This window comes from Spermophilus citellus (genome assembly GCF_964194105.1).
Source record: "Spermophilus citellus genome assembly, chromosome: 9".
In the NCBI taxonomy this organism is placed as follows: Eukaryota; Metazoa; Chordata; class Mammalia; order Rodentia; family Sciuridae; genus Spermophilus; species Spermophilus citellus.
The window spans coordinates 121,449,315-121,477,126 of NC_138191.1; the positions used below are offsets into that span (position 1 = coordinate 121,449,315).

The following is a 27,812-nucleotide window of genomic DNA, read 5'->3' on the forward strand; positions in this document are numbered from 1 at the left end:
AACTTGTTGGGTATCTTTTCAGATTACAGGGAAAAGAAGAAAGGAGAGAATTTCCTAGTCATCTGTGATCCACTCAGAATTCATGGGAGTCTGCCCAACAGCCGACAGCAGAGAGCCTGTCTCTGGGTTCCAGATGTTTTAAATATCACCATCTGAAGAAATGCTTGGAGTCCCCCACAAGCCGCAGCAAAGGGCCAGGCCTGGCCAGCCCCTGCACCGTGGCTGACAGAACCTGAGGAGTGTGGCTCTGCTGTAATGGTCATTGTGAGCTGGACAGGATGCTGCAGGCAGTGTGACCACAGAAGGTGGTGTGACCCTGGGAGGCCAGGGGAGGCCCACACGGATGCGAGTGCCCTGCCAGGGCATGACAGCTTTCTTCTCTGAGCCCTGGTGCGCTCGGCAGGAGGGAATTAATAGCCTCTGGGCTCAACACATCCTATGAGCCAGCTTACATAGCCCTTGGCACGCAGTGGGCGGGCCACTAACATTGGTCACTGTCATCAGACTTTCTTAAACATATTTGGGCCAAATTGCACTTTGCTCTGCAATAACCTGTGAGCTGAGTGTACACGCTACACACAGTATAGTGGTCACCAGAGTCCCCCAACCCCAGGGAGGGAGACTGGGGGAGGCAGTTGTTCCTGTTCAGGTGGGGAAATCAAGGCTCAAGGAAAGAGGCAACTGATCCCGGATGTGGGTCTCCCTACTGTCCTCATCACACAAAGCCACACATCCTGGGCTCCTGTGGTTCCTGCCTGGCCCTGGCCCCAGCACTGAGTCGAAGCCATTTTTGTGCAGCAGTCCTGCAAATGAACGTATGCTGTGGGTCACTGGAGAATGTGACGGAGACGGCAGGTGTCCTTCCAGGGACAGGAGGCACACACAGGTTTAATACACACTTCAGGGGCTCACAGACCTTGACCCAGGACCCCGACACCAGCTTTTAGAGAACTCACTAGTGCTGACACACTGGTCACTGGTGTGGCCTCGAGTCGTCCAGAGGTGACCTCACCACCACACACACCTGTCTGCAGGCTGGACCTTCAACAGCACCCCCACTCTGGGTGCTGCTTCTGAGTGTGTACCTGCCCAGGTCTGTGGCCACTGCTGCTCCCAACACCAAAGGGCAAGAGCCACTGGACAGAGCACTCTGGTCACCAAGCAGCTCCTTCTAAGCGCTCCTTATATTTCAAGAGAATATTTATTACTATTTTTTCTCATTAGAACTTCCTTTACAGCATCACAGGGCAAAGCACAAGACTGGGCAGCAGCACATGGAAGCACACCAACAGCCGGCCAGCAGGAGACAAAGGCCACAGTGCAGCCCTCACAGCCCAGCAGGAGCCCGGCCCCTGTGCCAAGGACGGCCTGAGTCCTGCCCCACCCTCGCTGCCTTGTGACAAATACAGGCCATGACAAAGGAGGCCTAGGATGGGAACAGCAGCGCGACTGGGCGGGGAAGGGAAGTTACTCTTATTCTGGTGCAGACCCCAGAAGCCCCCTCCCCAGGCACCTGCTCTGATTCAGATGCTCAGTCGGAGCCTTGCCTCTGAGATGCTGTTTCCTGGGGTTGCTGACGCCTGCTCTGGGGAGGCTCCTTGGGATGGAAAAGATGCTCCCGGCTCGGCCAGGCTTCAGGATGCCAGAGCCCGCAGGGCAGGGCCAGGAAGGAAAGAGAGACTGCAGACAGCTTGCTGCTGTGGTGTCCCGCCTGGGACCGGCCGCAGTGTCCGGAAAGAGAACAGCGGGATGTGCACAGAGTTTGATTTGTTTCACTCTCGGAATTAGCAGACTTCAAACACTTGCATCTTCCCGGAAATCAACAGTGAGGCGGGGAGCAGGGCACGAGGCTTGTGCCAACTCTGAGTGGAAAGGCACCAGATGGTTTGTTATGAAACACATTTTGGTCAGAAAATAGCTGGGGTTTTTTGGTTCTTGGGAGGACAATAAAGCTCGAGAAAAAGGAGGAGCAGGTTGCCAGAGGTGGCGGCAGAGGAAGCAGCTTTGGCATCAAAATCTGAGTCCCACTCCTCACACCAGCCCCTCCACGGGCGTGGCCTCAGTTTCTTCATCTGTAAAATGGCCTCAAAACTCTCCTATATGAACCTAGGTGTCGGGTCCATGTCATCCCAACAGCGTGGAGGGGCAGGGACACGCACACAGACAACCAGGAAGCAGGCAGAGCCTCATCCAGGGAGGGCGAAGGCAGGGATGAGGCCTTGGGGGTGACTACACAGGTAGTCCCCACAGTCACAGTGGACTCCAGAGTCTGGGCAGCCAGTTCCACCGGTCCCAGTGTGGTGGGGGCCGTCCACAGGGATCCTGGCCCCTCCTGGAGGAGGAAGGGCGGAAAGAAAGCTCTGTTTATCAGCACCATCAAGGAGCCCCCAGGCACGGCTGCTCTGTGTGCTCTAAAGTGCCAAGCCACGGGCTGTCTTTGGTCTGCGGCTGCCCCTCTGAGTGCCTGGGTCTAGGTGTCAAGCCTGGGCCTGCTGGGGGCCTGAGGAGGACCAGCTCGAGGACCCAGTCCTGCCTGGGGGCTGCTGAGCTTCATCACTTTCAGCCAGGAGAGGGGATGTCCCCAGGGAAACCTAGGGACATGAAATGCTTTGGTCACTGTCCTGATACCCACAGCTGGAGCAGAGCTGGCTCGGGAGAGAGCAGGAAGTCACAGCACTGCACATATAACATGTCCGATGGGAAACTGGCCTCTGAGCATGAACCGGGAGTCACTGAATAAATATTCAAGGCATCTTTCAGTTCTAAAGAAGCAGGTTAAAAACTCCCTCTCTCCCCTCTGCTTGACTGGCTGCAGCTTTGATCTGCAGGCTGACGCTGCTGTGGGCCGGCAGGGGTGGCCAGCAGGTCCTGGAGCTGGATGCCCTGCCACAGGTGGCTTTGGTCTGTCACATGTCAAGGCTGGTAGAATCCTGATGGGCCCAGGCCCTCAGAAGCTGAAGAGGTCCTCCTGCTCGGGGCCATGGCTGTCAGGCTTTTCCCAGTCGAGAGGCGAGAGGCTCTGGGCATGATGGATGTCTTGCGCTGACAGTCCAGTGTCCAGGACCTGAGGGTTCGTCCGCGATTGTGCCAGCCTGGAAGGCAGAGCTGTGTGAGCTGAGTGCTTGGGCAAGGAGCTGGTAGGGCCTGAGGAGCCAGTCCAGCCCAGCAGCACAGGACCAGAGAGGGCAGAGCAGGAAGATCGCAGGACACAGGACAAAGGAGAGCCTCTGACCAGTGGGCAGTCCTTAGAGCATCAATCCAAAAGCCAGGCAATAGACACACTGAACCCAAGAGAGGCCAGGGCACAGTACAGGCCTGACCAGGAGTGACCAGGAAGAGGGAGAGGGCAGTGCAGGAAGGCAGTGATGGCCGGCCCTGGCGGGAACCAGCCTAAACTTGAGAACCTTCCTTGGCTATAACCACGTCCAACAGCGTGCTCTAGCCCTATGTACAGGGGGACCCCCCAGTGTCCACAGAACTGGGGGAGTTAAGCCAGTGACAGCCCACATCCTCAGAAGGCACTCTGGGTGGTTTGACCAGCAGGAGAGGGGCTTCCGACACCCAGGTGTCAAGAGAGACAGCAGGTCCCCAAGGACAAACGAAAAATCACATCCCTGTGGGATTTGCCTGAGCTATACCAAGGCTGTACACATTGTTTTATGATTCCCTGGATTTTGAAATTGTTTAATAAAGGACATATGATACTTGAATAGCTAGGAAAAGCAAAAGAAAACTTTTCTTCAAATGAGGGGTGGTCATCAGCCAGTAAAGCAAGAAAGGTGGTAAAAACGTCCCTGTCCCCATAAGGGATCAAGGTGCTGCCTCTGGGGATGGTGTAAAGCGGGCACTGTCCCCACCTGACAGAGCCCAGCAGTGGGAGTGTGGCAAGGGGCTGGCTGACAGGGCGCAGGGCTTCCCTGCAGCCACAGTCCTTTGGGCAGCCTGTCCTGCTACTGCAGGTAGCCATGGCTACAGGATGGCCTCTGGGAAAGTGGGGAAACACCTCCGCCCTCAGTCTTTACCAAAATACCTCCTGCTGCCTGACGGTCCTCCTCCCTGGGCTTAATTAAGCTCTGCCTTCTCCCTGCCCCACTTCCAAGCAGGCTCCCAGGAGGGGACGCAGCCTGCCCCAGGCGTAGGAAGAGGAAATCGGCCTGAGCTGCAGAGCGTTTAGTTCAGCTCAGATGGTGGCAGAGCAGCCACCAGGAGTTTCTGACCTAACGGCAACAGCTTTCTAACACATCTGGCCGCCCTGGAAGGGGTCCCCCCAGGTAGAGGGGAGCCTGTCCCTGGTGATGGCCGAGTGGAAGGAGGGGATCTTGCTCTGGAGGTCAGGCACAACAAAGGCCCTGGGAGGGAGGGGCAGGCAGGGCCAACCCCAAAACCCTGTCCCCAGCACAACGAACACAGTCAATGTTACCTTGAAAACGCTTCATCCAGGCCATCGTCCAGCTCCTTGGGGAGACAAAGCAGGAGGTGAGAACTCTGCAGGGGAAGCCCACGCTCACTGCAGGGGCTCGACCCAGCCCCGTGAGCCACAGGGACTAGGGACCCATGTGGGGCGAGGGGGAGGTGATAGAGGGAAGGCTCAGGCAGGCCTTGCACCTGGCTGCCACCACCAGCACCTCAGCCTGTGGACCCACAGCAGGGTGTGGGGCAGAGAAAGGGCACGTCCCAGGCACTGGAACGGAGGCCTCATTCCCAACTCTGCCGCCAGCGTCTGTGAGACTTGGGGCAAGTCACTGCTCCTCTGTGAGACTCAGCTTTTCCTTCCATCAAGTGAGGGACTGGGTGACTTCCATGGCTTTCAAAATGCCAAAAAGGAAAGGCTGGAGAAGCAGGCTCCCTGGCCTCCATCCTCGCCCAAAGCCCAAATGCCAACGCACGCAGCATGATGGGTGGCAGGACCCATAGCTGCAGCGGAGAAGCCCTGAGCAAGGTCCCTCCACTGCCCCCGGTGCAGATGGGCAAGGAGCAAGGGTGGTCCCCAGACCACCACGGGTTTGAGAGACACCCAGGTCTCTCAACAGTCAGAGGGACTTGAGAACTGTGGAAGTCTGTCCATGTTCTAGATTTTTTTTTCTTTTTGTGGTGCTGGGCCCTGTGCACACAAGGCAAGCACTCTGCCAGCTGAGCTCTATCCCCAGCCCTCAATGTTCTAGATTTTTAATAATTAAAGATATACAAAAAAAGTACGTGCAAGATTCTGCAATGGACCCTGGACCAGAAAATGGACATAAAATAGACAAGCGGAGAAAGGCGAGGGTCTGCAGGTTGTGTAACACGGTCTATCCGAGTTACTTCCCCGATGTTCATCACTGCAATGTGGTTACGCAAGATGGTGACATCTAGAGAATCTGGGTGAAGGGACAACAGGAATTCTTTGTATTATTTTTGTAACACAGTCTGAAATCATTTTCAAATGAAAAGCTAAAATAAAATAAAACAAAATAAAATAAAGTTCCTTGGGAGATTCTGTGGGCAGAGGTCACCCTCCTCGCTGCAAGATGAAAAAGCTGAGCCTTGGAGAGTCCGAGGCTTGCGCTGAGTCACAGAGGACCCAGGCCACACTGACAATAGGGGACCCGGGCCACACTGACAACAGCCCAAGTCTTTGACTCCTCATTTAGACGGCTGCGCGGGGAGGGGTTTCAGGCACAAACTCTGCCACACCAAGAACAAAGGGGCCTTTGGCTGGTCCTGCAGTGGGCAGAGCTGTGGACGCTCAGGCCAAGAGGCTGGGCATTGTGAGGAGACAGCTGTGCTGGGAGTCAGGCCTGCTGGGGACGTGGCCCCAGGTTCAAAGGGGACATTGTTCATCCCCTGCCCTGGGACTGGGTGCTGCTGGGCTGGGTCTGGTCCTCCTAGAGGCCCACAGGTCACAGTGCCAAGGCCTGGACCCTGGAGCTGCCTGAGGCTCATCCAGAGATCTGATCAAGGATCAGTGAATTCTGTGGGGTCCCCAGGCCACAGAGTCACTCACCCAGACAACACTGCTGCTGCTCAAGACTTGAGGCCGTGGTGCCTCGTCCACATTAGTGGTGTTGGCACTGACCGTGGACAGCGGAGCCTTGGTTGTCTCTTCCAAGTCCAGGAGGTTCCCAGTGGCGACCACTGTGAGGGGGTCCGTCAAGGGTATCAGTGGGAGATGTGTCACTTCTTTCTGAATCCCTCCTTGGACTCAGCCTTGCCCTGACCTGTTGATCAGACCACCCAGAACCCTACCCACACCTCCTCCCAAAGCTGGACCGCCTGCAAGATGAGAACCTATCTCCCACTGAGGGCTGAGACTGAAACCTGAAACTCTGAACTTCACAACGTTGAAGTTGGTTTCTTTTTCAGTACCAGGGATTGAACCCTGGGGCACTTCACCACCCAGCCACATCCCCAGGGTCCTGCTGAGTTTCCCAGGGCCTCACTAAGTTGCTGATGTGGCTTTGAACTTGCAATCCTCCTGCACAGCTCTTAGGTTTTCAGAGAGAGTGCACAACAGAATGCAAGTACACAGAGAGTGCACACACCCTGCCCAGGGACACATCTAGAAAAACGTGCACCAAGTGGGCTTTCGTTTTTCCTGCCTACATTTTCTCATTTAACCACAACAAACATGTATTATCGATTTAACAACAAAACAAAATCAAACATCAAGATTTGCCCAGCCCTGGAAGGGGAGGCCCCCCGAGTGGAAGGCAGGCCCCATGCCCTGCAGCTGAAGGGCCCCTCCCCTGGCCAACACTCACAGCTCTTCAAAGATGGGGCGCTGTCGCGGCAGGTCCCTGGTACATCCCCTCCCTCCTGGACGGCTTTCTCCCTCTTCTCCTTCTCTGTGTGATCAAGGCACAGCAAGCAGAAGCCTCAGACCCCGGCACTGTCTCCTGCAATCCCTGGGCAGGAGGCAGGCTGCGAGCAGTCTTGGGGTAGTTTTAGGTCTCCAGCCAGGAGGAAGGACAACTTGAAGAAGCCACTGAAGTCTCACAAGCACCCCAAGGGAGGGAGATGGCCACTGCCCTTCCATTGGGCGGGAAAAATGAGACTCAGCAGGACCTGTTCAAAGTCACAGCCAGGTGAGGATGAGGCTGGGAGTCAGTCAGGTCTGACTGGGGGCCCTTGCCCTCCCGCCCTCCCATGACTTCGATGAAAAAGACTCACCTTCTTTGGACACCTGCCAGAACTCAAAGGCGACTTTGAAGGCCTGGGCTACAGTGAGGGTGACAGCCTGTGCCTGAAAAACAGGAAGTGGGGTGAGGAGGCCTGTGGTGTCATCCAAGGAAGAGCAAGCAAACTTGTGTTGCTGGGGACTCAGGCCAGGTGCCGTGGTCCCTCGTGTAGCTCCTATGCCTCCATCCCTGGCTTGGGAGGGAATGCCTGGGGCAGCAGGTATGGTCTGGCTCTTCATCTGATACCAAAGCAACCTAGGCATGAAGACAGTCTAGAGAAGCAGCCCAGGCCCCATTCTCCCCACCTCCAGGGAAGTCCCCACCCTGCTCCAGCTGCCCCACGGCAAGGGCTGCCCTCGCCAGGCTTTCCTCCCCGAAGTCAATGAGCTGAGGCTCACATCTAGAGAAGCCCCTGAGCACTTGGGGACTGTACACCTGAGCCCACAGAACTGGAGGTCAGAGGCTGGGGCTGGCAGAGTTCAGCCACGGCCTGAAGATCCCTGGCCAGGGAGGCGGGTCAGAGCATCCAGGGCTATGCCAGGCGAGCCAGCAGGGCTGACAGCTGGGTCCCGGCAAGGGTGGCGTCGCCTTACAAACTTCCCGGCAGGAGCAAGATGGCAGTGAGTGTCAGGGACCAAACCATTCAGTTCTACTGGAACCAACCTATAAGGGGTGGGGCACACCTCAGCCCTTCACCCCTAAGGAACCCCATCCTTGGTCTCCAATCCCACTCAAATGTCACTACTTCACTCCTGTCATCACCTACCTCTCTGCGGTCATCATGCATATGAAAGTGTCACTAGCTGGGGCCAGGGATGTAGCTCAGTTGGTAAAGGTCTTGCCTCAAGTGCACAAGGCCCTGGGTTCAATCCCCGGGACCATAAAAAAATAAGAAATTTTCACTAGCTCACTAGCCTGTGTCCCCTGAGCTGTGTGCTTCCCTGCCTGTAAGGGTCAGTCTGAACCTCCTCCCCCAGAGCAGGCCACACCCCTCCGAGGAGGCTACAGGCTGGATGATCACAGCACTCAAAGGGGCAGGCCTCAGCCAGCCAGGACCTTCCTGGGCCACACTCCACTCAGCACTTCCTCTCTGGGACCCTCCAGTTGGAACCCGTGCAGCTCAACTCCAGGCGTGGGAGCTCCAGAGCTCACGGCTGGAGCTGGAGCCCTAGAAACACCACCCAACTTCCTTCTAGAAGTTCTGGGTAGGAGAAGAAAGCACAAGACTCCTTCAAGTGCACCACAAGTTCAGACCTCGCCAGCCTCAGCCACACTCCCCCTTCTACCAGACAACATGGTTTAATTGAGAAATGAATCCGTGGCCACTGCCTTCCAAAAAAAAATTTTTTTAAAGTTTTAAAATCCCTAAACAAGCTGACTGATGCGTGCCAATTAAACTTCACCAAGTTTAAAATCTCATTTGAATGTCTCCGTCATTTACATTTTTGATGGAAGTACGGGTGCTTTATGGCAAAACTTAAATATGGTAATTAAATATGAAGCTCTTCACAGCTGTTTACAATTTAAGCTGTCATGTCTGAATCAAGTTTAATAGACCCAGTTACCATTGAGAATTGCCCATGAACTAAAAATATGGGCTAATTACCAACCCGAGTCAGATCACTATACACCAGAGCAAGGGCTGGTCACCCAGTGTGGCTGGGATGTGGAAACACCAATATTTTTGCCTGCAGGAAACCTGGGGATACAAGCTTAGACTCTTTTTGCATAAATCTGCTTCTCATTTGCATACATTCCCGCCACTTTGCCCTGACATCCCAGGCTGTAAGTTAAACCAAATATAACCAGAGCTGCAGATTCGCAAGTGCAGGTGGCTGAAGGCTTAGGCGCGGCGGGGTCTGTGAGGATCTAGTACCAGCTGCAGGATCTAGTACCAACCTCAGAGGACAAACTGCTCAGGCCTGCCACGGACAGCCTTCGTTCCCCACTTCCAGGGCCGGTGCCAGCCTCCTCTGAGTACCGCTGACTACAGGTCTGTCTCATTACCTGACCAGACTCTCTACCCAGTTTTCCCGTCCCTGCCTTGTTTCCAGTGACTGGCCAGGTACTAGGCCAACTGAGCCCTGCTCCCTGAGCAGCCTGCTCCCTAAAAGGAGAGAGCCTTGCATGAGGATCACTCCAGGAAGGCCAGCAGCCCCTATGCCCAGGTAGAGTGGGGGCATAGAGTCCCTGGGCCTGTGGAGTGACCCTGAGTTCCTCCGCCTCCACTTCTGTACTTGGAGGCCTCGGTGGGCACTGCTACCTGCTGCCGGTGGATGGAAATGTCTTTATGTAGGGAGCTTCTTCTGGCCGTGCCCAACAGGACAGGGAAAGGAGGCCTGGGGGCTGTGCTGCCCCAGCACTGGCCTGGCTGGTGAGTGACGTGGGGATGAACCCCTTCTCCAAGCTTCCCGCAGGAGGTGCAGGGAGACAGAGACTCCAGGAAGGCAGGCTGCCACACCCTCACGGTCTCCAAGTCCCAGCTGTGTTAAGACAGTGCTGTCCTGCGTCCCAGCACCAGCCGCCCCACCACGGCCGCCTGGCAAACTCCTACTCGCTGCTCATCCTTTGAAGTCCCTGTCTCTGGGGAGACTTCCTGACCTCCAGGAAGGTTGGAGAACCTCCACTCTGGAGTTAAGCCCTCCGGTTACTAAAGCTGAGCCCCTGCCTGCAGACTTGCTCAGTCCCCAGAGTCCCCAGCACTCCCCACCAGGCACAGCCCCCAGGCCTCCCTTCTCTGGTCCCACTGGGCACAGCCAGAAGAAGCTTCCTACAAAAACATTCCCGTCCGCCAGCAGGTGGCCCAGGAAGGGCACACCACACGGCAGTGGGAGCTCAAGGCACCGCTTGTCTTCTGCCTCCCCGTGAGGAATCCTGTGAAATCTTGAGAATCTCTGGGTTTCCAAACAGGGCCAGGGGCTAGCTAAAGCCTTGGAGCACCAGGCAGTGTTGTGTGTCACCTGGGGTGGGCTGTGTCTCAGAAAAATGGGGTGGAAGCAAAGAATGGAGAGAAGGACAAGCTGCAGTGCAGCCAGTCAGTCCTGACCACGGACAGGATATGCTGAGAGGAGGGAGGAGCCTGGTGTCTGGCAGGAACCCTGCCCTCTGTTGACTGCCTTTCTGACCGGGGGCAGCCGATTTCCTTCAGGTCTGTCTGAGGTGCTCCCTCGGAGGTGCCAGGCTAGCTCCCTCTTATCCTACCCCCATGCACAAGGGAGCCCCTGCACCTGGGAGTGGCCCTCCACCGGGCCCTCTTGCTGCAGCAGGAGCTGTGGGCCCGCTGCCCAGGACACACTCCAGTCAGTAGGAGGAAGAGGCGGACAATGGGACAAAATGAGCCCGTATTTTAAGTCCATGTGGCCTCATAAGAACCAACACCAAGAGTCACTGTCTAGGGAACAAGGCTGCCACTGGAGAAGTTTAGCCGCCACAGTTCAGGAGCCTGCGGTATCACAAGACCCCAGGTGAGTGCCCAGTCCCACAGAGTCTGCAAGAAACAAAGGGGCAAAATCAGCACAGCGGTACAGGCCTGTAATCCCAGACTCAGGAGGCTGAGGCAGGAGGATTGTGAGTTCAAGGCCAGCCTCAGCAATTTAGTAAGGTCCTAAGCAACTCAGTGAGACCCTGTCTCCAAATGAAAAATAAAAAGGGCTGGGGATGCAGCTCAGAGGTTAAGCACCCCTGGGTTCAATCTCTAGTACAAAAAAAAAAAAAAAAATCACTGAGGTAATCTCTTCATTCTGTTGATAGATAACAGCCCAGAGAAGGGCAGGATCTTATCAAAGGCCACACAGCACATCAGCCATTAGGAGACTTCTTGTCTGTCTCCTACTATGTGTCTTCCATGATCCTTTGTGGTAGGCTGAATCTGGGCACCACAGATGTCCCTGTCCTAATCCCTGGAACCTGTGAATGTTACCGTATATGGCAAAAGGGCTTTGCAGACGGGATTAAGTCAAGGACCTTGCGATGTGGAGATTATCCTGGATTACCTAGTGGGCCCAATGTCAACAGGGCCTCGAGTGGGGTCAGGAGAGCCAGAGAAAGAAACAGCAAGGTGACGACAGAAGCAAGACTGGAGGTTGACCTGCTCAGGCCCTGAAGGTGGGGGACAGGGCCTCGAACACAGGATTCCACGTGACCTCTGGAAGGAAGAAAAGGCCAGGAAACAGTCCCCCCTGGAGCCTCTGGGAGAAACACAACCTGCTGACCCACCTCAGCTCTCTGACCCCTGGAACTGTGAGAAGATAAACATGTCTGACTTTAAGCCACTAAGTCTGTGGTCACTTGTTACAGCGTCATAGGAAACACAGTACCTAGAGCAGGTGGGCCGCAGGAAGCCAGGCCCACTGCTCTGATGTCCTCCACGGGTCCTTTTACACAGGGAAGGGAGAGCCATGGGGACTGGGGACCAGGCTCTTGGCAGTGACAGAGGTCAACTGAAGCTGACACTGAATCAGCAGATGTGGGAATCTCTTTACAGGGAAGATGCTCCAATCACAGGGCTGCAGAAACAAAGCCACGATGCCAAAGGCTGACCTGCCCCAGCCCCATGTTCCCAAATTCAAGACAAATGCCCAAGACCACCGAGGTCTCTCATCCACCCATCCAGCTACATGTGTCAGGGTCAGCCTGGAAATGGGACAGAAGCTCGCAGCCCTCCCAGCTGCACAGAGGGGAAGGAATGTGGGTTCAAGGGCCTCTGCTCTTGGCGGCCGTCATCTTCAGCAAGACAGCTGGGCTCCGAGGGTGTTTCATTATAAGTCTCAAAGAAAAACAACAGCAAACAACAGTGTCCCGGCGCAGAGTGTCCTGAAGGTCAAACAAGAAAACCCTTAAAGCCAGGCACTAAAATGAGCATGCGGAGGGTGATGAAGCCTCTCCCTCCCTGGGCTGGTCACAGCAAGTACAGTCCCCTGAGGGGTCCATCCCAGGAACTGGGCACTGACCTCTCATCGCCAGGGCCTAAGCCCTCCCAGGTCTGCACCCTGCAGGCTGCAGTGGCCCCTGGTAATCTCACACCTAACAAATCTTGTTATAGAGAGGAAGCGGCCCAGGTACTTCCTGGACAAAGGCAAGTCACTGGGCACAACCAGGCTGTCCTGTGGGGCGCCGCTGACTATAGGCCTGCACAATGCCATTGGCTCTCAGCAGCCACTTGAGATTCCCAGGGGTTGTGTCCATTGTTAATGGATTTTCACCTTTGGGTCTTGCCTCCTCCCAAGGGCAGCCCCAGCTCCCCACTGACCATTTTCCGCTTGGTGCACAGGAAGGCATGGCACTCTAGGTTCTCGCTGTGCTGGCTCTGCGCAATGTATGCAAAGACTTTGTCGTGCATCTTGTCTGCTGTACAGTAGGAGATCCTAAAAGGTAAGTGGGAAGTGTCACCAGACCCAACAGGGCCTGACCACAGCTTGGATGTGCTGTATGTAGGGCATCTCCCCTGAGTTCAAAGAGCCTACTATCCCCTCTTCTCCAAGGCCGGACTGTAGATTTAGCCTTGGCCTCCAGGCCTGGCATCCTGCATCTTCTGTGGGGGAAGGACCCAGGCCAGGCACAGGAACTGGGGGTAAAGACCAGAGGAAGCCACCTCCTTTCCCTCCTCCCCCTCCCATGTTGAGCCACACTCCAAAATAGTAGGAGCTGATGCCCAGCTGCTCCCCAGGCAATGGATCAAAGCTTTATAGACAGAGCCTTGCTTCATTCTCAGAGCTTCCCTTGGAGATGGAAAAACTGAGGCTCAAGGTCTGGGACAACAGGGCTGGTGGCAGAGCTGGGACCTAAACTCACCTGTGGGATTCCAGAGTTGTCCCTGAAAGGTCTGTTCTAACTGGGGGTAGGGACACCGCCCTGCTCGTTCTGCCCGTCACCCGGCCTCCCCTGCCAGGTCATCAGGGGAACTCCAGCCCATGTCCCCCAGGGTGGCTGGTATCAGGAGCAGCACATCTTCTGGAGCTGCTGCCAAGGGTGGGGACCTAGAACTAGGGTTGGGCATGTGAAGATGGTGACAGGATCCCCAGTGGGTATGGGTGGAGATTCCGCAACTCGCAACTCGTTCTGCAGGGAACACCCTCTTGCTTCCCCAGCCCTCATCTGCTGGTCCTCTCTGCTGGATTCCCCCACTCCTCCCGTCCTAGGAATCGTGACCTGGGGAGGAGCCGACAGACCAGGAGCCGAGAGGCCCCAGCTTCATGCTTCAATGACACCACTCCCGTGGCAGTGCTGAAGACCTGCAGGTGGACAGAAGGGGTGCACATCCCTAGCTGCCTCTTATTTCTAGGGATCCAGCCTCTTGCCCAAATGGCCCTGGGTCCTTGGAATCAGTCAGCCAGATCTTGTGATTCTTCAAGCCCCAGCAGGGTGTCACTTCCCCTGAGAGGCATTCCCAGATTTCCCCAGGCAAGCCCTTCCTCTTCTGTTCCCCCCACCCCAACACTCTGTCTCCTATTTCCTCCCCTCCTGTCCCTCCTAGACTGGGAGCTCCTGGAGGACAGAGCGTGAGTCACATCCCTCATCTGGCACAGACATCAGCAGAGCAGGTACTTGGAAAGACAGGCTGGTGGCATCAGCAAGGTGAGAAAAGGCATCTGCTCAACACTCTGACCCCAGCACATGTGCCCCCCACGCTGGCCCAGGCTGCAGCCAGCTGAGCCAGCTGCCTGGGGACAAAGCAAGAAAGTGGAAGGAGGCCTGGCAGATGGGGGCCTGCTAGACAGAGCTCTAGCCTGGTCCCTGTCCAGGTACCACCTCACTGTAGCAGAGGCCATTCCCTCTCTGGGCCTCACTTTCTCCCTCTGTAGAATGGACTGGGACCCCTTCTAGTTCGTAAGTTCTACAGGTGACCAGCCAAGAGAGAAGTGGAGGCAGCCTGAGGCTCCAAGGGCTAAACCCTGCCTCTGTGGGACAAGAGAACCTCAGAGGGACCATCTACACACTGTGGTGCAGATCCTGGGTGACCCTCTGGAATGCCCGGCCAGTTGCCCAGGGCTGAGCTACTGCATTTGCGGTGGAAGAGGCAGGGAGTCTGTAGCTCTGTGCTCCAGGCCGAGTTGGCACTGTGCAGGTTGAGGTGGGCGCACAGGGCCAGGCAACTGCACCTTAGTGGAAGACTTGCTGCGAGCTGGGTGCTATGTGGGAGCATTCTGTTAGAGCTCAGGGAGGCAGGACCTGCTCCCATCCCATCTAACAGATGAGGACACGAAGACTCCACCATCACCGTGACAGAAAGCAACAGAGCCTGGACTCAACTAGACCACTCGGTGCACCACCCCAAGAGGCAGTGACATGGGCCACCCCCGTGCTGAGCTTACCTGTAAATGGACACGTTCTCAATGAGCTGATTGGTGAGGTTGTCAGTCAGGATAATGCCCCGGGGTGACACTTTGAGAGTCACCTTCTGCAGCTTCTTCCCACTGGCCTTGGCCTGGGGAAGGGAGAAGGAAGGCAGAGGTAGGTCAGGAGCTGCCTGTTTTGTTTACGTGGGGCCCTGCCTCAAGGCTGCGCCTAACTGCCCCAGACCCACAGGCAGGGCCTGCGTGAGGCCTCAGCTCAGGCCAGTGCCATGGGGAGGGTGCTCAGCCAGCCCCTCCTGCAATAAAAACAGGATAACAACTGCTGCTGTTCACCAGCACCCTCAGCCTGCCAAGCACTGGACCTCACAGGCAGCGGGGTGGACTCTCGTCCTTCCCCCCCAGGAGGAAGTGAACTCAGAGGGTGAGGGACTGGTCCAAGGGCACACAGCTGGGAGGGATGCCAGACGGCTATCTCCACCAGCAGGATGACGTGGGAGTGCTCCACCCACCACTCCTGCCAGCACCTGAGCCATAGTGTCGAGGTCACTAAGGAAAGTGGATTAAAGGGCCATACTCACTAGGAGCTGGGAGGGACCAATCTGGTCCCTCGTGGGCTACACTCTCTCAGGCCACTGTGCACATGGTCAAATGACAGCAACCTCCCTACCTCCCCAGCACTGGTAAGCCACCAAAACTCAGGCAAGGAGGCTGAGCCATGGAGTTGTGACTGAAAGTAGCCACAGACATGTTGGCTGGACAGGAGGACACTGACCCTGACGCAAGTCCAGTGGATCTCCTCCATGTGAGGCCACTGAGCTGACACACGAAGACTCCAGGGCAGGGCCAGGCTCAGACATCCCACTGAGGTCATGAGCTGGGGAAAAGGGGCAGCTGGGAAGAAGCTGGCCCTGGCTGTAGCACCTGCCCCCCTCCCCAGGGCACTTACAGTGGCCACGATCCTCTTGACAGCAGCGGCTGACAGCTCCTCGCCTTTGGGCCGCTCCACCAGTGTCATGCCCAGGTACTTGAGGCTGAAGAGCATGCCCTCCAGCAGCGTCTCCCGGGTGTCCGTCCAGTTCTCAGGCAGCTCTGGGGTAGGACAGGGAGGCCCTCAGAAAACCAGGAAGGAACACTGTGGTGCCCCTGCCACCATTTTTACTACCCATGAAGAACAGTTTCTAGAACACACCCAGCACTGATAAGCAGCTTTCCACAAACTGCCCCCACGAATTCTCAAAGAGCCCACGAGCAGGTCTTTTATCACAGCCACTGCAGACAACGATGCTGGGGCCCAGGAGGCTGCCACACAAGCCCACAGAGCCAGTCAGTGCCGGGGCTGACTTGGCCACGTGTCCAAGTCCCCAGACAAACTCAACTTCAACGCTTCTTTTTTTTTCTTCTTCCCCAAGTGAAAAAAATCCATTTTTTTTTTTTTTTACTTTTAAAAGACATTATTATTGGGGCTGGGTGGTGGCTCAGCAGTAGAGCACTTGCCCAGCACATGTGTGGCACTGGGTTTGTGTGGCACCACATAAAAATAAATAAATAAATAATGCGGGTATTGTGTCCATCTACAACTAAAAATATTTTTAAAATGTTATTAAAGCACAATTCACATGTCATAAAATTCATCTGTTTTAAGGAGACAATTCAGTAATATTTGGTAAACTTACAAGTGGAGCACCTGTCATCACAACCCATACACTTTCGTCATCCCCAAGGTGCCTCCACCTGTTTCTCTTTCCACTCCAGTGGTAGGAAGCTGCCAGGCTACTTTCTGTCTCAAGGTTTTGGGGACCTTCGGTGTCAAATCTTTCTGTTTCAAGATTTGCCTTTTCTAGACATTTCATGCAAATAGACTCAGTGAGGGGCCTTTTGTGTCAGGCTTCTTTAACTTATGGAGCTCACTTTTTTGGTCTTTGAGACTGGTCAAAATGTTAAAAATTTGATGCCACCTAGATTTGGTTGGCAGCCCTGTGGGTGCCACAGGTAGTCAAAAATATGGAGCACTTAGGGAATTTGCCTGTCACCCTTGCACTGGGCTATGCTACTCTTCTCTGTTTCATTCCAATTTTACCATCAATGCTGTGGAAGCGAACGCCAGTGCTAACTTCTGCCCCTTCTCTTGCTGCAGCCTTGGTGAGGTGGGTATGAGCCCTCGCTACAGTCAGGAGGCAGAATGGAGGGGAAGGGACATGAGACAAAAGTCACACACCACAGCAGAGGGATGAGGCCCCGGGTGGCCACCATGGCCCAGCCTGAACTGCCTCACTCTGCCTGCACCCGAGACCCAAGGGTTGGGGAGGGCAAAGAGTTGGGGAAGGGCGGCAGCAGAGGCAGCAGCTCAAGGATCTCTGGGCGATGTCGCCTAATCATTCTGGCAGACCTGGTTCAAGTTCCAGCTTTGCTGCCTGCTCCCACCAACCCATTCTCAGAAGAGCCCCCCCGCCACATCCCCTTTGAGACTGATAATGCCCTCCTCTGAGGGTGACAGTAATGGCAGAGCAGGCTACATGGGAAGGGTCCTCTGAGAACTCTGGATGAAGACTAACGTAAGGAAGGCTGGGAAATGAGGGATGAGTCAGTCACTGGATAGGGACATAGAGCAGGAGGGAGGGCTGGAGACAGCCCCACCCCTCAGGAAAGGGCCCTGTGGAGGCAGAGACACAGGGGAGGCGCAGCCCGCATGGGAGGCTTTGCCGGTCCTAGGTTCCTCGGTGGATGGAGCTCAGGCCCGGCATCCATCCCTGGGAGGGAAGCACAGTAAGGAAGCAGTACGAAGGTCCCCAGGCCCCAGGATGAACACTAGCCCCTCACCTGTAGGGCCCTGTCTGTCCTTATCAGCCCACGCAGATGCTGCCCTTGGGGGAGGTGTTCACGCTGACCATACCCATTCTATAGATGAGAAACTCCTCAGAAGCACACACAATCTTGCTGAGGACACAGCAGGATCCACACAGGAACCAGCTTCTAAGGGGCTACCAGAGAGGTAGCCACCTCCTTAGGCCATTCTCTGGACGGGGTCTGGGAGAGGTCTGTGTCCACACTGCCTCCTCCTGGGCCCCCTCACCAGCACTGATGCTCAGCCACAGGAGGCAAGTTTAGCTCTGGCATCAGGGGCTCCAGGGCAGCTGAGCCCTGGCATGGTCACGGGTCTCCCCACGAGGTTCGGCTGGGCTCTGGTGTTGCTGGACTGTCAGGAGTAGAGTCCTGGGCCCAGGGCGCACCACCAGGCCCCCTGCGCAGTCTGTCTCCCACGGCCCCTCCTAGCACCTATCTCAGCACTACAAGGTCCGAGGGCTGTCCCCCTCCTCTACAGTCAGGAGACTGCACTCACACTCCTCTGGATTGGGGCTGAGCAAGCCACTGTCCCCCTCGGAGGTTATTTCCTCGTCTGAGAGGGAGTGTGTGTGTGCGTGCGTGTGTGTGCTGGGGTGGGGAGGTCATATGGGGGCCTCGTGTTATCCCTCCCGAGATCCTGGTGAGCAGGGATTTGCTAGCTGACCCAGAACTGGCACGCAGCTAGCACCCCACATTTGCTGGGTAAAAGAACAACCTGGAAGACCTCATCCCCAGCTCTGGCCTGATGCACTGCCCATGAGCCTTCCCTCCTGGGCCTCTACCCTAACATGAGGCCTGGTCCTCACTGAGATGACCCTAAAGCCCAAAGTAAACCCATCCTCTGTCCCATCTGCCAGAAGCCTAATCCATTTGATCCTCCAAAAAAGCAGCAGAAAGTTCTTCTTGGTGTGTCCCTGGTACCACGTCAGATGACGGTACAATTCAGGCCCTGCTCTCAAGGAAGCCAAGACTAACATCATCATCTCTGGGGTGAATCAGAGCTACCGTGTTGATAAAGATGAATAATCAAAGCTGGGGCTGGGATGATAGCTCAGTTGGTAGAGTGCTTGCCTCGCGTGCACAAGGTCCCCAGCATCACCAAAAAAAAGAAAGAAAAAGAAAAAGAATAATAATAAAAAGCTACCCTCCAAGCAAGCGTTCTTTCACTCCAATTTCACAGACAAGGAAACTCAGGCTCCAAGGACTCTGGCTCTAAAACCCAAGCTCCTGATCACTGGATAGACCATCTGTCCCTGAGGCCAGCTGCCTTACCTCTAGGAGAGGGTCAGGGAGAGGGAGAGATTCTTATAGCTGGAGGTATTTGCTCCACCTGGACTGGGTATTCCTAACACTAGTGGCTTCCTTTCTGTGGGCCAAGATACCAAGACCACTTTGGACCTGAGCCCATCTAAAGATGGCACAGGCAGAGCTGCACTGCCCATTGCCTGTGTCCTTGGCAGACATTGCTAACTGACGGCAGCTTGATTTCCCTCAGTTTCAAAACAGGGCCCCAAGGCAGGCCACACCAATCAATCAGGGCTGGCCTTGTTCATTCATTATCCATTCCTGCCCTAAAGCAAACATCCTTCCTCCCCTATTTTTGTGACCCCACTCTCTCATTTCCTGTGGCTCAGCCTTTTTCTGGCCCCTTTCCAAAGCCACTTCCGATCCCTCCATTCCAAAGGGCCAAAGCTTGCCAAGGTCACTGGTGATCTCTTTGCTGTCAAAACATTCCCCTGTCCTCCTTGACCTCTGAAAAATGCTTGCCATTTTTCTGCATTCCTCCCTTCGTGGACTGACCCTTCCATATTCTACTCCCTCCTCGTAAAGTGGCTGCTACTCCCTGGCCTCGGAGGCCCCGGGTCTCCACACCTTGCTTGACAGATGATGCAACTGAGGCCCAGAGAGGGACAGTACCCGTTTGAAGTTATAGCAAGTGGGGGCAGGGGAGGGGACCCCAGACCCCTACACCCAAGCCCCACAGTGACTGTTCCCATCTCTTTTCCCACAACACACACAGAGACCCCAGCAGCTCCAACTGTGCAGAACTGCCTCCTCATAAGGCAACACTACTTTCCAACTTTTGAGCTTCTGTTCAAATAGTTCTATCTAAAATGATTTTCTTCCCTTCACTTGATCCTTCACTTCATTCATCCAGGCTCTTCCAGGAAGCTCTGAGGCAGCATAGCCCAGTGGTTAGGAGCAAGAGCCTTAGTCCTACCATTCCAGTTCTGGTGCTTTGTGGAGTGATCCTCAGTTAATTATCTTCCTAAGCCTCAGTTTTCTCATCTGTAAAACGGGAAGCAACAGTTCCTAGTGTAAGGGGCTGTCTTGTTTTGTCTTTCACGTGTGTGACGGGGGTAGTTACTAGGGATTGAACCTAGGGGCCCTCTACCAACTGAGCCACATCACCAGCCCTGTTTTTTGTTTGTGGTGGGGGGAATAGTCTTATTAAGTGCTGGCTTCAAACTTGTAACCATCCTACCTCAACCTCCTGGGATGCTGAGATTGCAGGCATGCGCTGGCCACCGAGGGGCGTTCTGATCCTTGGATAATAAACTGAGATAATGAGCTTGTAAACTGCACTCAGCCAGGGCCAGCCGGTGGCAGGTGCTCCACACTCTCATCCCTCTGCGAGTGTGAGCCTCCACCTCCTCCACAGCCACACCCCCACTGCCAAGGAGCTGCCTGCTTGTGTTTTCACCTCAAAGGACCCACCATCCACATCCGCCCTCCCAGGACCTGGTATGCAGCAGGGGTGCCCTGACCAGCAGTGCCATCCAATCTTGTCCTGCTTTGCCTTGTCCCCATTCCTGTCACTGGTCCTCCCTTTCCTCTGGGAGGCCTGGTTCCTCTCTGGTCTTCCTGTGCACATGGCTCTTCTCGTGAGATGTGAGATCTTTGGGGCCCACATCTTCCCCTCTGCAGCCAGCAGCACCAGGCCTTGGTACCGACAGACCCACGGAGTTTCTCACCACCCTCGTCCTGCTCACCGGTCATCACCTCAAACAGGATCCACTCAGAGCATCCGGCTCAATGCCACATGCTCTCAGAAGGAGCCCAGGACTCCAGGGGAAGCTCCCAGAGGCTCCCTGAGTCCGCAGGCCTGTTCCGGTCCGGTTATTTTGCGCCCTGTGGTGGGTAATGACTATGCTATTTTAACTGTGCAATTTTACAGATGACCTGCTGCCATAGTTAGCTGGGACAGACCATACGCCCAGTCTAACTTCAGCTGTGACCATGTGCTCTTTCCTCATGAAGGTCCTTACCCAGGAGTTAGGGACAGGCAGGGCATACCTGTCCCCCTTCTGCTGCCCCAGGAGACCCAGCAGGATGGTGTCTGGGACATCCAAGTCTCAGCCAAAGCAGGGGCCTAGAAGCCACAGAGTGACAATATCTCAGGAGGGGACCCAAGTTCTGCCCTAACAGGAGTATGGCTGCTTCTCTGGGCTGCAGTGTCTCCTCCTGTCAAATATGCTCAGCCCTCTGGGAGCATCATCTGAAGGAGCTTTCAGAGGTGAGAGTGTAGGCTAATTTCAGAAGTCAGAAAGCTAGTGAGACTTACTAACTTAACAGTGATCACTGCAGCAGCTCCGTTTCCTGAACACCTACACACACTGCAGGAGAAAAACAGGCTCTACAGGAGGGCAGCCGGCCACCCAGCCTCCCCCCTTTACACGGGGACAATAATACTACCTACCCCAGGGGCTGTCATGAGGATGAAGCAAGTTCCCCCACTACCCTGTGTGACACACACCAAGAACCAGAGTACAAGCTACTGTCACTACCAATGTCAGGTGCAAAGGGCTTTACTGTGTGCGTGACCATGCAGAGTATTTTCTAAGAGCACCACAGACAGGTCGGCAATCCCACTTCACAGATACAGCAGCGCAAGAGTGCGCAGGGCTGACAGATGACAGCACTGGGACTCAAACTGACACTCGCTCCTGCTGGCAAGGCAGCGGTCATGCAGAGCCCTGCTCAGGGTCACTCCAGCAGGGCCTGGGCCTGCTGCCCTGCAGGGCTGCTAAAAAGAAGCATGTGACCCTCAGTGGGCAGTAGATAACCTCTGACTCCCTCATGTCCCTCCCTCAGCGGCCAGATCTGGGAGGAGCAGAGTCCCAGCCCCCAAGTCAAACATCCCCTGCCACTTGCTATTCCCAGTGCCTAGAAGGTGCATCCCAGATTCTTCCCTATTGGATTCACGAGTATCGCCCAAGTTACTTCCCCAGAGAGGTGATACTGTCAGAGGCCCTCCATTCATGTTGGTCTACCAGCACCTGCCACCCTGCCTGCGGGCTCACTGGCTTTAGAGGGCCAGTCCCCTGCATACTGCAACCCTCCAGCTACAACTGCTGATCAGGGTCCCTCAAAGGGAAGGCATGGTGGCGTGTGTCTATAATCCCAATGACTCAAAGACTGAAGCATGGAGGATCGCAAGTTTAAGGCCAGCCTCAGCAACTTAGTAAGACCCTGTCTTAAAATAAAAAAATAAGGGCTGGGCATGTAGCTCAGTAGTCAAGTGCCCCAGGTTCAATCCCCAGTACCAAAAAAAAAAAAAAAAGAACAACCCTGAGCAGCACGTTCTACCTGGCTCCCAGAGTTCCCCAGGGATTAAGCTCCAGTGGCCCACAGTGGTCATCTGCTTCAGGATACCCACTTTTTGGACCCCCTTCCCTTCTCACTTGTCCTGACAATATTTACTGGGATCGCTTCTCAAATACAGAACTTGCACTCAGATCCTTGTCTTGGTATCTACTTTCAGAAGAACTCAAAGACACCACCGCCCAATCTGCAGAGCCATGCTGTCGCTTCTGCAGCCTGCTTTGCCTTTATCCACAGCATCGCTACCCTCTACAGTCCTGTCCCTTTCTCTACCTCCTCCACCAGACTGTGAGGACTACCAGAAGAGCAGCGACCAGTCCCCAGGTCCCTATAGCCTCTCAGTGCCCAACAGGTATTAGGGTTTGGCAGTTTATTCATCCTATTTATATCTCATAAATACATATGAACAGACGCCTCCCTCCCCCACCTACCATCATGAACTGGTATCATGATGGTATCATATTTATCCTTCCTCTTTTGCTTCCCTGACAGGTTAGCACAACTCCCAAAGGAGCCCAAGGGTCAAATGACCCCAATTCCTTTGGAAGAAGGATACTGAGCAGCCACGGTGAGCCATCTTTCCAGGCAGCTGAACGAAAGGAAAATCCTTGACCAGGGAATAAGATAAAATATTTATGGTTCCCTAAGAGATGGGAAGAAGCCACATGTGGGAGAGGGAGAGAACCCCTCCAGGTCAGGACACCTGGAGAGAGAAGCTGTGAGCCTCAGAACCCAGAAGCCTTGGGATGTTGGCTTTCCTGTGTGACATCAGGCATGCTGCAGCCAGTCCTGTGCTTCAGTTTCTCTACAAACAAAAAGAATGATCGTGCAAATCCCAGCTGAAGACCTGAGAAGCGAGGGGCAGGCCTACGTAACTCCAGTGGCATCAGTCTGGCCTCAAAACTCAGCCACAGGCCTCAGATCTCAAAGGCTAGGCCCAAGGCTTGGTTGGGTCACAACCCTAAGCAAGGGTACTCTAGCATCTCCCCTAGTCACATCTCTAACCTGTGGGTCACAAATGTTTTCAGGGGCTGCCAGCCCAACCTGGGGTGGGACCTGCCACTGAGGTTCTCCATGGCCAGAGGCCACACTGGTAAGATCCCCAGCACATAGATAGATCCTGGCTGGGGATTTGGAGTTCTGTCATTGGAAGCTCTATATGCCTGGGGCCAGCAACTCCACTTCTCAGTTCCTTTATCTCTAAAATGGGTCTGATAAGAATCCCCTGCTTTGATCATAGGAGCAAATGAGGTACAAGCAGCAAAATACTTTGTAAAACACAGTGACCAAAGCCTTAGTTACCACCTATTGAATTCTTCCTTTGTACTGGGCAAAACACACTGATGTAACCCCACAAAAAGCCTGAGGCAGATATTTCTCTTATTTGCAATTTACAGATGGAAATTGAGAATTAATAATGAGGGACAGGTGGGGCTCTGGGTAAGCTCATTCAGGGTATAGAAGGCACTGGGACAACAGGGACTGAGCTCTCAACTTGTGGGAGGTGGGGGAGGGAAGGGGCGCTCCTCAGCTTTCCCTCAAGGTATAAAAAGGCTCTAAGCCCCCCAAACCTGGTCCATCACAGTAAGAATCATGTTGAAGGTCTATACAGACAGGAGAAGGGGAGAGGGGTGGATCAGAAGGGAGCATTATAAAACAATTTTCCTATAACACCCTGCCAGGTAAAAATTTTTTAACCCCATTTTGCAAGCAAAGAAACTGAGGATCATTAAGGACAAATGACTTGTCCTCAATTGGAGCACACCAAAGACACTCTTTTCCACCACCCAAAGTGGCTACTTCTTCCTCTCCCCAGATTCGGCAGTGCTTCTAGGCTCCCTTCCCTTGAGAACCACTGCCCCAGGGAGCTTCCAGGCTCACCCTAGAGAAAATCGGCAGGGTTCCTCCACTGAACGCTTTCTCATAAAGGACTATTCTGGGAGCCAGTAAGTGTGGGAGATGGTACATGCCCGGCCTGGCCCTAACGGGTCTCTGACCCCACCCCCACCAGCAGGACCCAGCCCACGTTCCCAATGCCAGTCTGGAGCAGCAGATCGGGGCAAGAGGAGGGGCAGGGCGGACTCCCTAGGCCCAGACACGCTGGCGCTCCAGGGACTAGGGAACTCGGGCTCCCCTGGCGGAGCCCTGAAAGGCAAGGAGGGGTGGGGGTGGCTGTGCCGTTTCCTGGTCGGGGGAGAGGATGGCCCTAGGTGGGTGGCAGGTGGGGACATGGGTATGCAGGAATCCTGCGATCTGGCTCCACATCAGCCCGGAAGGCCTGTGTGAACTTGGGCAAACAACTCGCAGAAAAGGAGGGACCTGGGATAGGTTTCCGAGGCCCCAGGGGAAGGTGCCAGGTGACGGACTCCCAGAGAGTAACCCGAGCCTAGAGGACAGGAAGGGGGGCCTGGGTGAGCTCCTCCCAGCCTCCCAGACTCCCCCAGGAGAGGTGGCAGGGCGTCTGCCTTTTGCCTGGGAGCCCAGGGATTTCGTTAGACCCTGGGGGAAGGTGCGAGAGAAAACAGGTTTCAAATATAGCCTGGCCGCCGGCCTGGCCACCTGGATCTGGCTTTAGGTCCAGGTCGCCCGCGGCGGGGGCCTCTTCAGGCACTCCAGGCCGGTCTCCCAACAAGTAGGTAGGTACCTGTGACCTCGGGCTCACACCTGAGGCCCAGGAGTTCAAAGATGACCCCGTAGGCCGGAATCCGGTTGGTGGAGGGGCTAGTGGGCTCCGCCCGCCGCACGTCCCCGCAGGGGAGCAGAGGCGCGGGGATGGGGCATCTTCCCAGGCGCTCGCCCGCGCCCCTCGTCCCCCGGGCGCTGACGCTGAGCTCCTGCCTCCCGCGGGCAGCCCAGGACGGTGGGGCGGGAGCTGCCCGGGGTCGCCCAGGCCTCTCCTACCTGCACCTCCCTCCCCCGGCACCTGGAGACCCCCAGCTCGGTCTCCTCCCCAGCTCCGCCCTCCTCCCCGCCGCAAAGAGCGGGGGTGGGGAGTGGGAGCACGACCTGACCCCGGGCGACCCCAACCCCGCGGGGCCGGGAAGGCCGCGACGGGACGCGAGCGCGGGGAAGGCCCCGCCTCTCCGCCAACTTGGCCCGACTCCGGGCGCCCGCGGGAGGCCCCGAACGCCTGGCTCGACCCCCGCCCGACCCGGCCCAACGGGCGCGCACACACTCACTGCGGTGCCGGCCGCCGCCCCCCCAGCTCTGCTTGGCCAGGCTGGGGCTCCGGATCAGCGCCCGCCCCGCGGACTTGAGCGCGTCCATGGCCCGCTCCGGCCGCCGGCGCCGCAGCCAAAACTCTGTCAGGAGAAACTTTCCGCCCGGCCAGGCGGCGCGCGGTCGGCGCGCTCCTCCCTCCCTCCTTCCCCTCCCCGGCGCGAGCTCCGCGGCTACGTCCAGGGGCGGGGCGAGGCCCATCTGACACGCCCACGGACACGCCCCTATGCCAGACTCGCCCCGCCTCGGCCTGACTGTGCTAGGGATTCCAAGGTGGGCGGTCCCGGAGGCGTCCAGGCAGAGACCGGCGCTGAAAGCTGGACGCCCACCTTTTCTCCCATCCCCGGTCGCCCTTAGCGGACTGAGGGTCCCAGAGCCCCTTCCCGCCGCGGGAGGCCAGGGCCTAGGATTCTAGACAGCTTCTGAAAGGTGCTTGCAGACCATTTTACAAATCAGGAATTTGAGGTCTCGAGCGGTGAAAAGCTCAGGAATGAGAAAAAGGGATGTCCAGGGTGGGGGAGGCTTCGAAGGCAGTAGAAATTTGCCGAAAAGGGGTGCATCTTGAAAGTGGACCCTGAGCACAACCTCTGGGCTCCTTACTGATCCACATAGCACGAGGTTACTCTCGGGTACCTGCTGGCACTCTGAGCTGCCCCCTGCTTACCCCATTCCAAGGTAGTCTCAGAGATGGTGTGTTCTACCCTGAGGTGTTGGGGAAAGAGGCCTTAACCTCCCACAGGGACTTGCTGCGGGACTCCAGGCAGGTCTTCCCCCCTCTGGATCTTACTCTTTTTTTTTTTAATATTTATTTATTTATGGACACAACATCTTCATTTTATTTTTATGTGGTGCTCCTGCTACCACTTGAGCCACATCCCCAGCCCCTGGATCTTACTCTTATCTGTAAAATGAAATGTGATCCTTCCAACAGGTGGGTGCCTGCCTATTTACTGGCTGTATTTTCTTTTCATCACTGTGACAGAATAACTGAGACCCCACCACTTTGAGCCTTCGATAAGGCAGAACATCGTGCTGCTCGCCTCATGGCAGCTGGGAAGGCAAAAGAGTGAAGAAGGGACCAAGACACTCCCCCAGCGACCTAGTTCCTCCACCCAGGCCCCACTTCCAGCAGTTTCCACCACCTCCTAATCGTCTGTTCGATGATGAGCCCCCCAGTGAGTGAGTGGGTTGATGAGATCAGAGCCCTCTTGATCCAAACCCTTTCCAAAGCCCCACCTCGGAATGCTGTTGCATTGGGAACCAAGCCTTCCACACAGGAGCCTTTGGGGGTCATTCTAGATCCAAACCATAACAATGACCTTGACCCAGACCCTGCCCTACTTCTTGGGAAGCACTTCCAGGGTAAGCTAAACTCTAGAATTCCTCAAGCACTGGTCTCCTAACCCCAGGATTTTAGAATTCCAACGCCAAGCTCCTGGGCCTTCCCATCACACTGTGGAACGCAGACCCTGCCCGGCTTCTTGCAGACAAGGCAAAGCAGCCTCTGTGACTGCTCAGGAGCCAGCAGACCTGTCTGTGTTGGGAGGAACACAGGCTGTGCTCGCCCCAGCTGGACAAGGGGCCTGCTGATGGCCACTGTGTCTAAACTAGGTGCCTTGGCAGCCATTCTGTCCTTCACCATTTCCTGAAGATGCTACTCGGATGCTACTCGGCTGGACCCAGCAGCCAGCAATGGAGCCACTTGACAGCTAGGATCCCTGGGCCCAGGAAAGAAACACTCTCAGAGGGGCTCTGAGGGTCAGAGGCCAGGGTCCCACTTAGGCCTGTAGGCCCCATGAGTAGGATGCCAGGGTTAGAACAGCACTGTCCTTGTGGTGATCATGGACTCCCCTTTTTGAGCCTCATCTGGAAAAGGGACGACAGTATATCTCTTCCACAGGATGTCACTCAGGTGTCAGAAGAGCAGAGTCATGGCCTGAGCCCACTTCAAGGTTGCCTCCCACCCCCCAGGGGCCTAGGAGCGAGGATTCGCCATAGACTCCCACAGTCCTGTGTTCTCTGCTCTGCGGCTGCTGCCTGTCTCTGTTCTCACCTCCGTCAGAGGCTGGTCCTTCAAGGGCAGGAAGATTTTCTGATTCATTTCTGAATCCAGATGCCTAGCAAGGGGCCCACATGGAGTTGGAACACAGCCAGAGCCCCCTTCCTTCTTCCCTTCCTCCCCCCCCCAGCTTGTCACCACACGGGGCTGCCTTCTCTCTCAAAGGGCTGGGCCCTCCCAGGACATATGGGCCCTAGAATCACAGAGAACTTTCTGGCACCTAGAGGAAAAGCAGTCACCCAAGGCTGACCAGCCAAGAGCAGCTGGTGGTGTCCGGCTGGCAGGAGGCACCATATGGGCCCAGTAAGCAGGCAGCTTTGGAACACTGTGCCCGCAACAAAGTCTGTCAACTGGCCTTCACATCGTCCCGGAGGTGACTCGCTGAGAGCTGTCAGCCATGTATCTCCTGCAGAGGGGCAGCCTGCCAGCGCCCCTTCTGCTGCTCCCAGAAACAGAAGCAGGAACAGAAGGTCAGAGCTGCGAGGGGCCTCTTCAGCGGTCACTGTGCCCAAATCCTCATTTCACAGGTGAGGAGCTTGGGGCCCAGAGAGGGGCAGGGACTTGTCCAAGGTCACACAGCAAGTCAGGACCAGAAGCCGAGTCTCCTGACCTTCCACAATTCTTCTAACCACAGGGAGG

At 55.7% G+C, this 27,812-nt stretch overlaps 1 protein-coding gene and 1 long non-coding RNA gene across 5 annotated transcripts; one reads left to right on the forward strand and one right to left on the reverse strand.

Moving 5' to 3' along the window:
- LDLRAP1 (low density lipoprotein receptor adaptor protein 1) lies at positions 1–25,261 on the reverse strand. Of its 4 annotated transcripts, XR_014023692.1 has the most exons (10): positions 25,075–25,261; positions 15,396–15,538; positions 14,468–14,580; positions 12,406–12,520; positions 7,150–7,222; positions 6,741–6,824; positions 5,984–6,114; positions 4,421–4,455; positions 2,633–3,092; positions 4–2,332 (listed from the first exon to the last, which is right to left on the reverse strand). XR_014023692.1 is itself a non-coding variant. In XM_081307276.1 (9 exons), exons 2-9 carry the CDS (start codon positions 15,489–15,491, stop codon positions 2,948–2,950), a joined length of 792 nt encoding a protein of 263 aa, XP_081163402.1. In that variant the 5' UTR covers positions 15,492–15,538; positions 16,527–16,545; the 3' UTR covers positions 1–2,947. The 4 variants fall into 4 exon arrangements, 3 of the variants coding, with proteins under 3 accessions (XP_081163402.1, XP_081163400.1, XP_081163401.1); XM_081307276.1 differs by lacking the exon at positions 25,075–25,261 and adding an exon at positions 16,527–16,545 and having other exon boundaries at positions 1–3,092; XM_081307274.1 differs by having other exon boundaries at positions 5–3,092.
- LOC308656310 lies at positions 16,686–26,147 on the forward strand. The gene is made up of 3 exons (XR_014023693.1): positions 16,686–23,146; positions 23,324–24,531; positions 26,097–26,147. It is a non-coding gene; the product is annotated as an uncharacterized lncRNA (long non-coding RNA).
- The last annotated feature ends 1,665 nt before the right edge of the window (positions 26,148–27,812 follow it).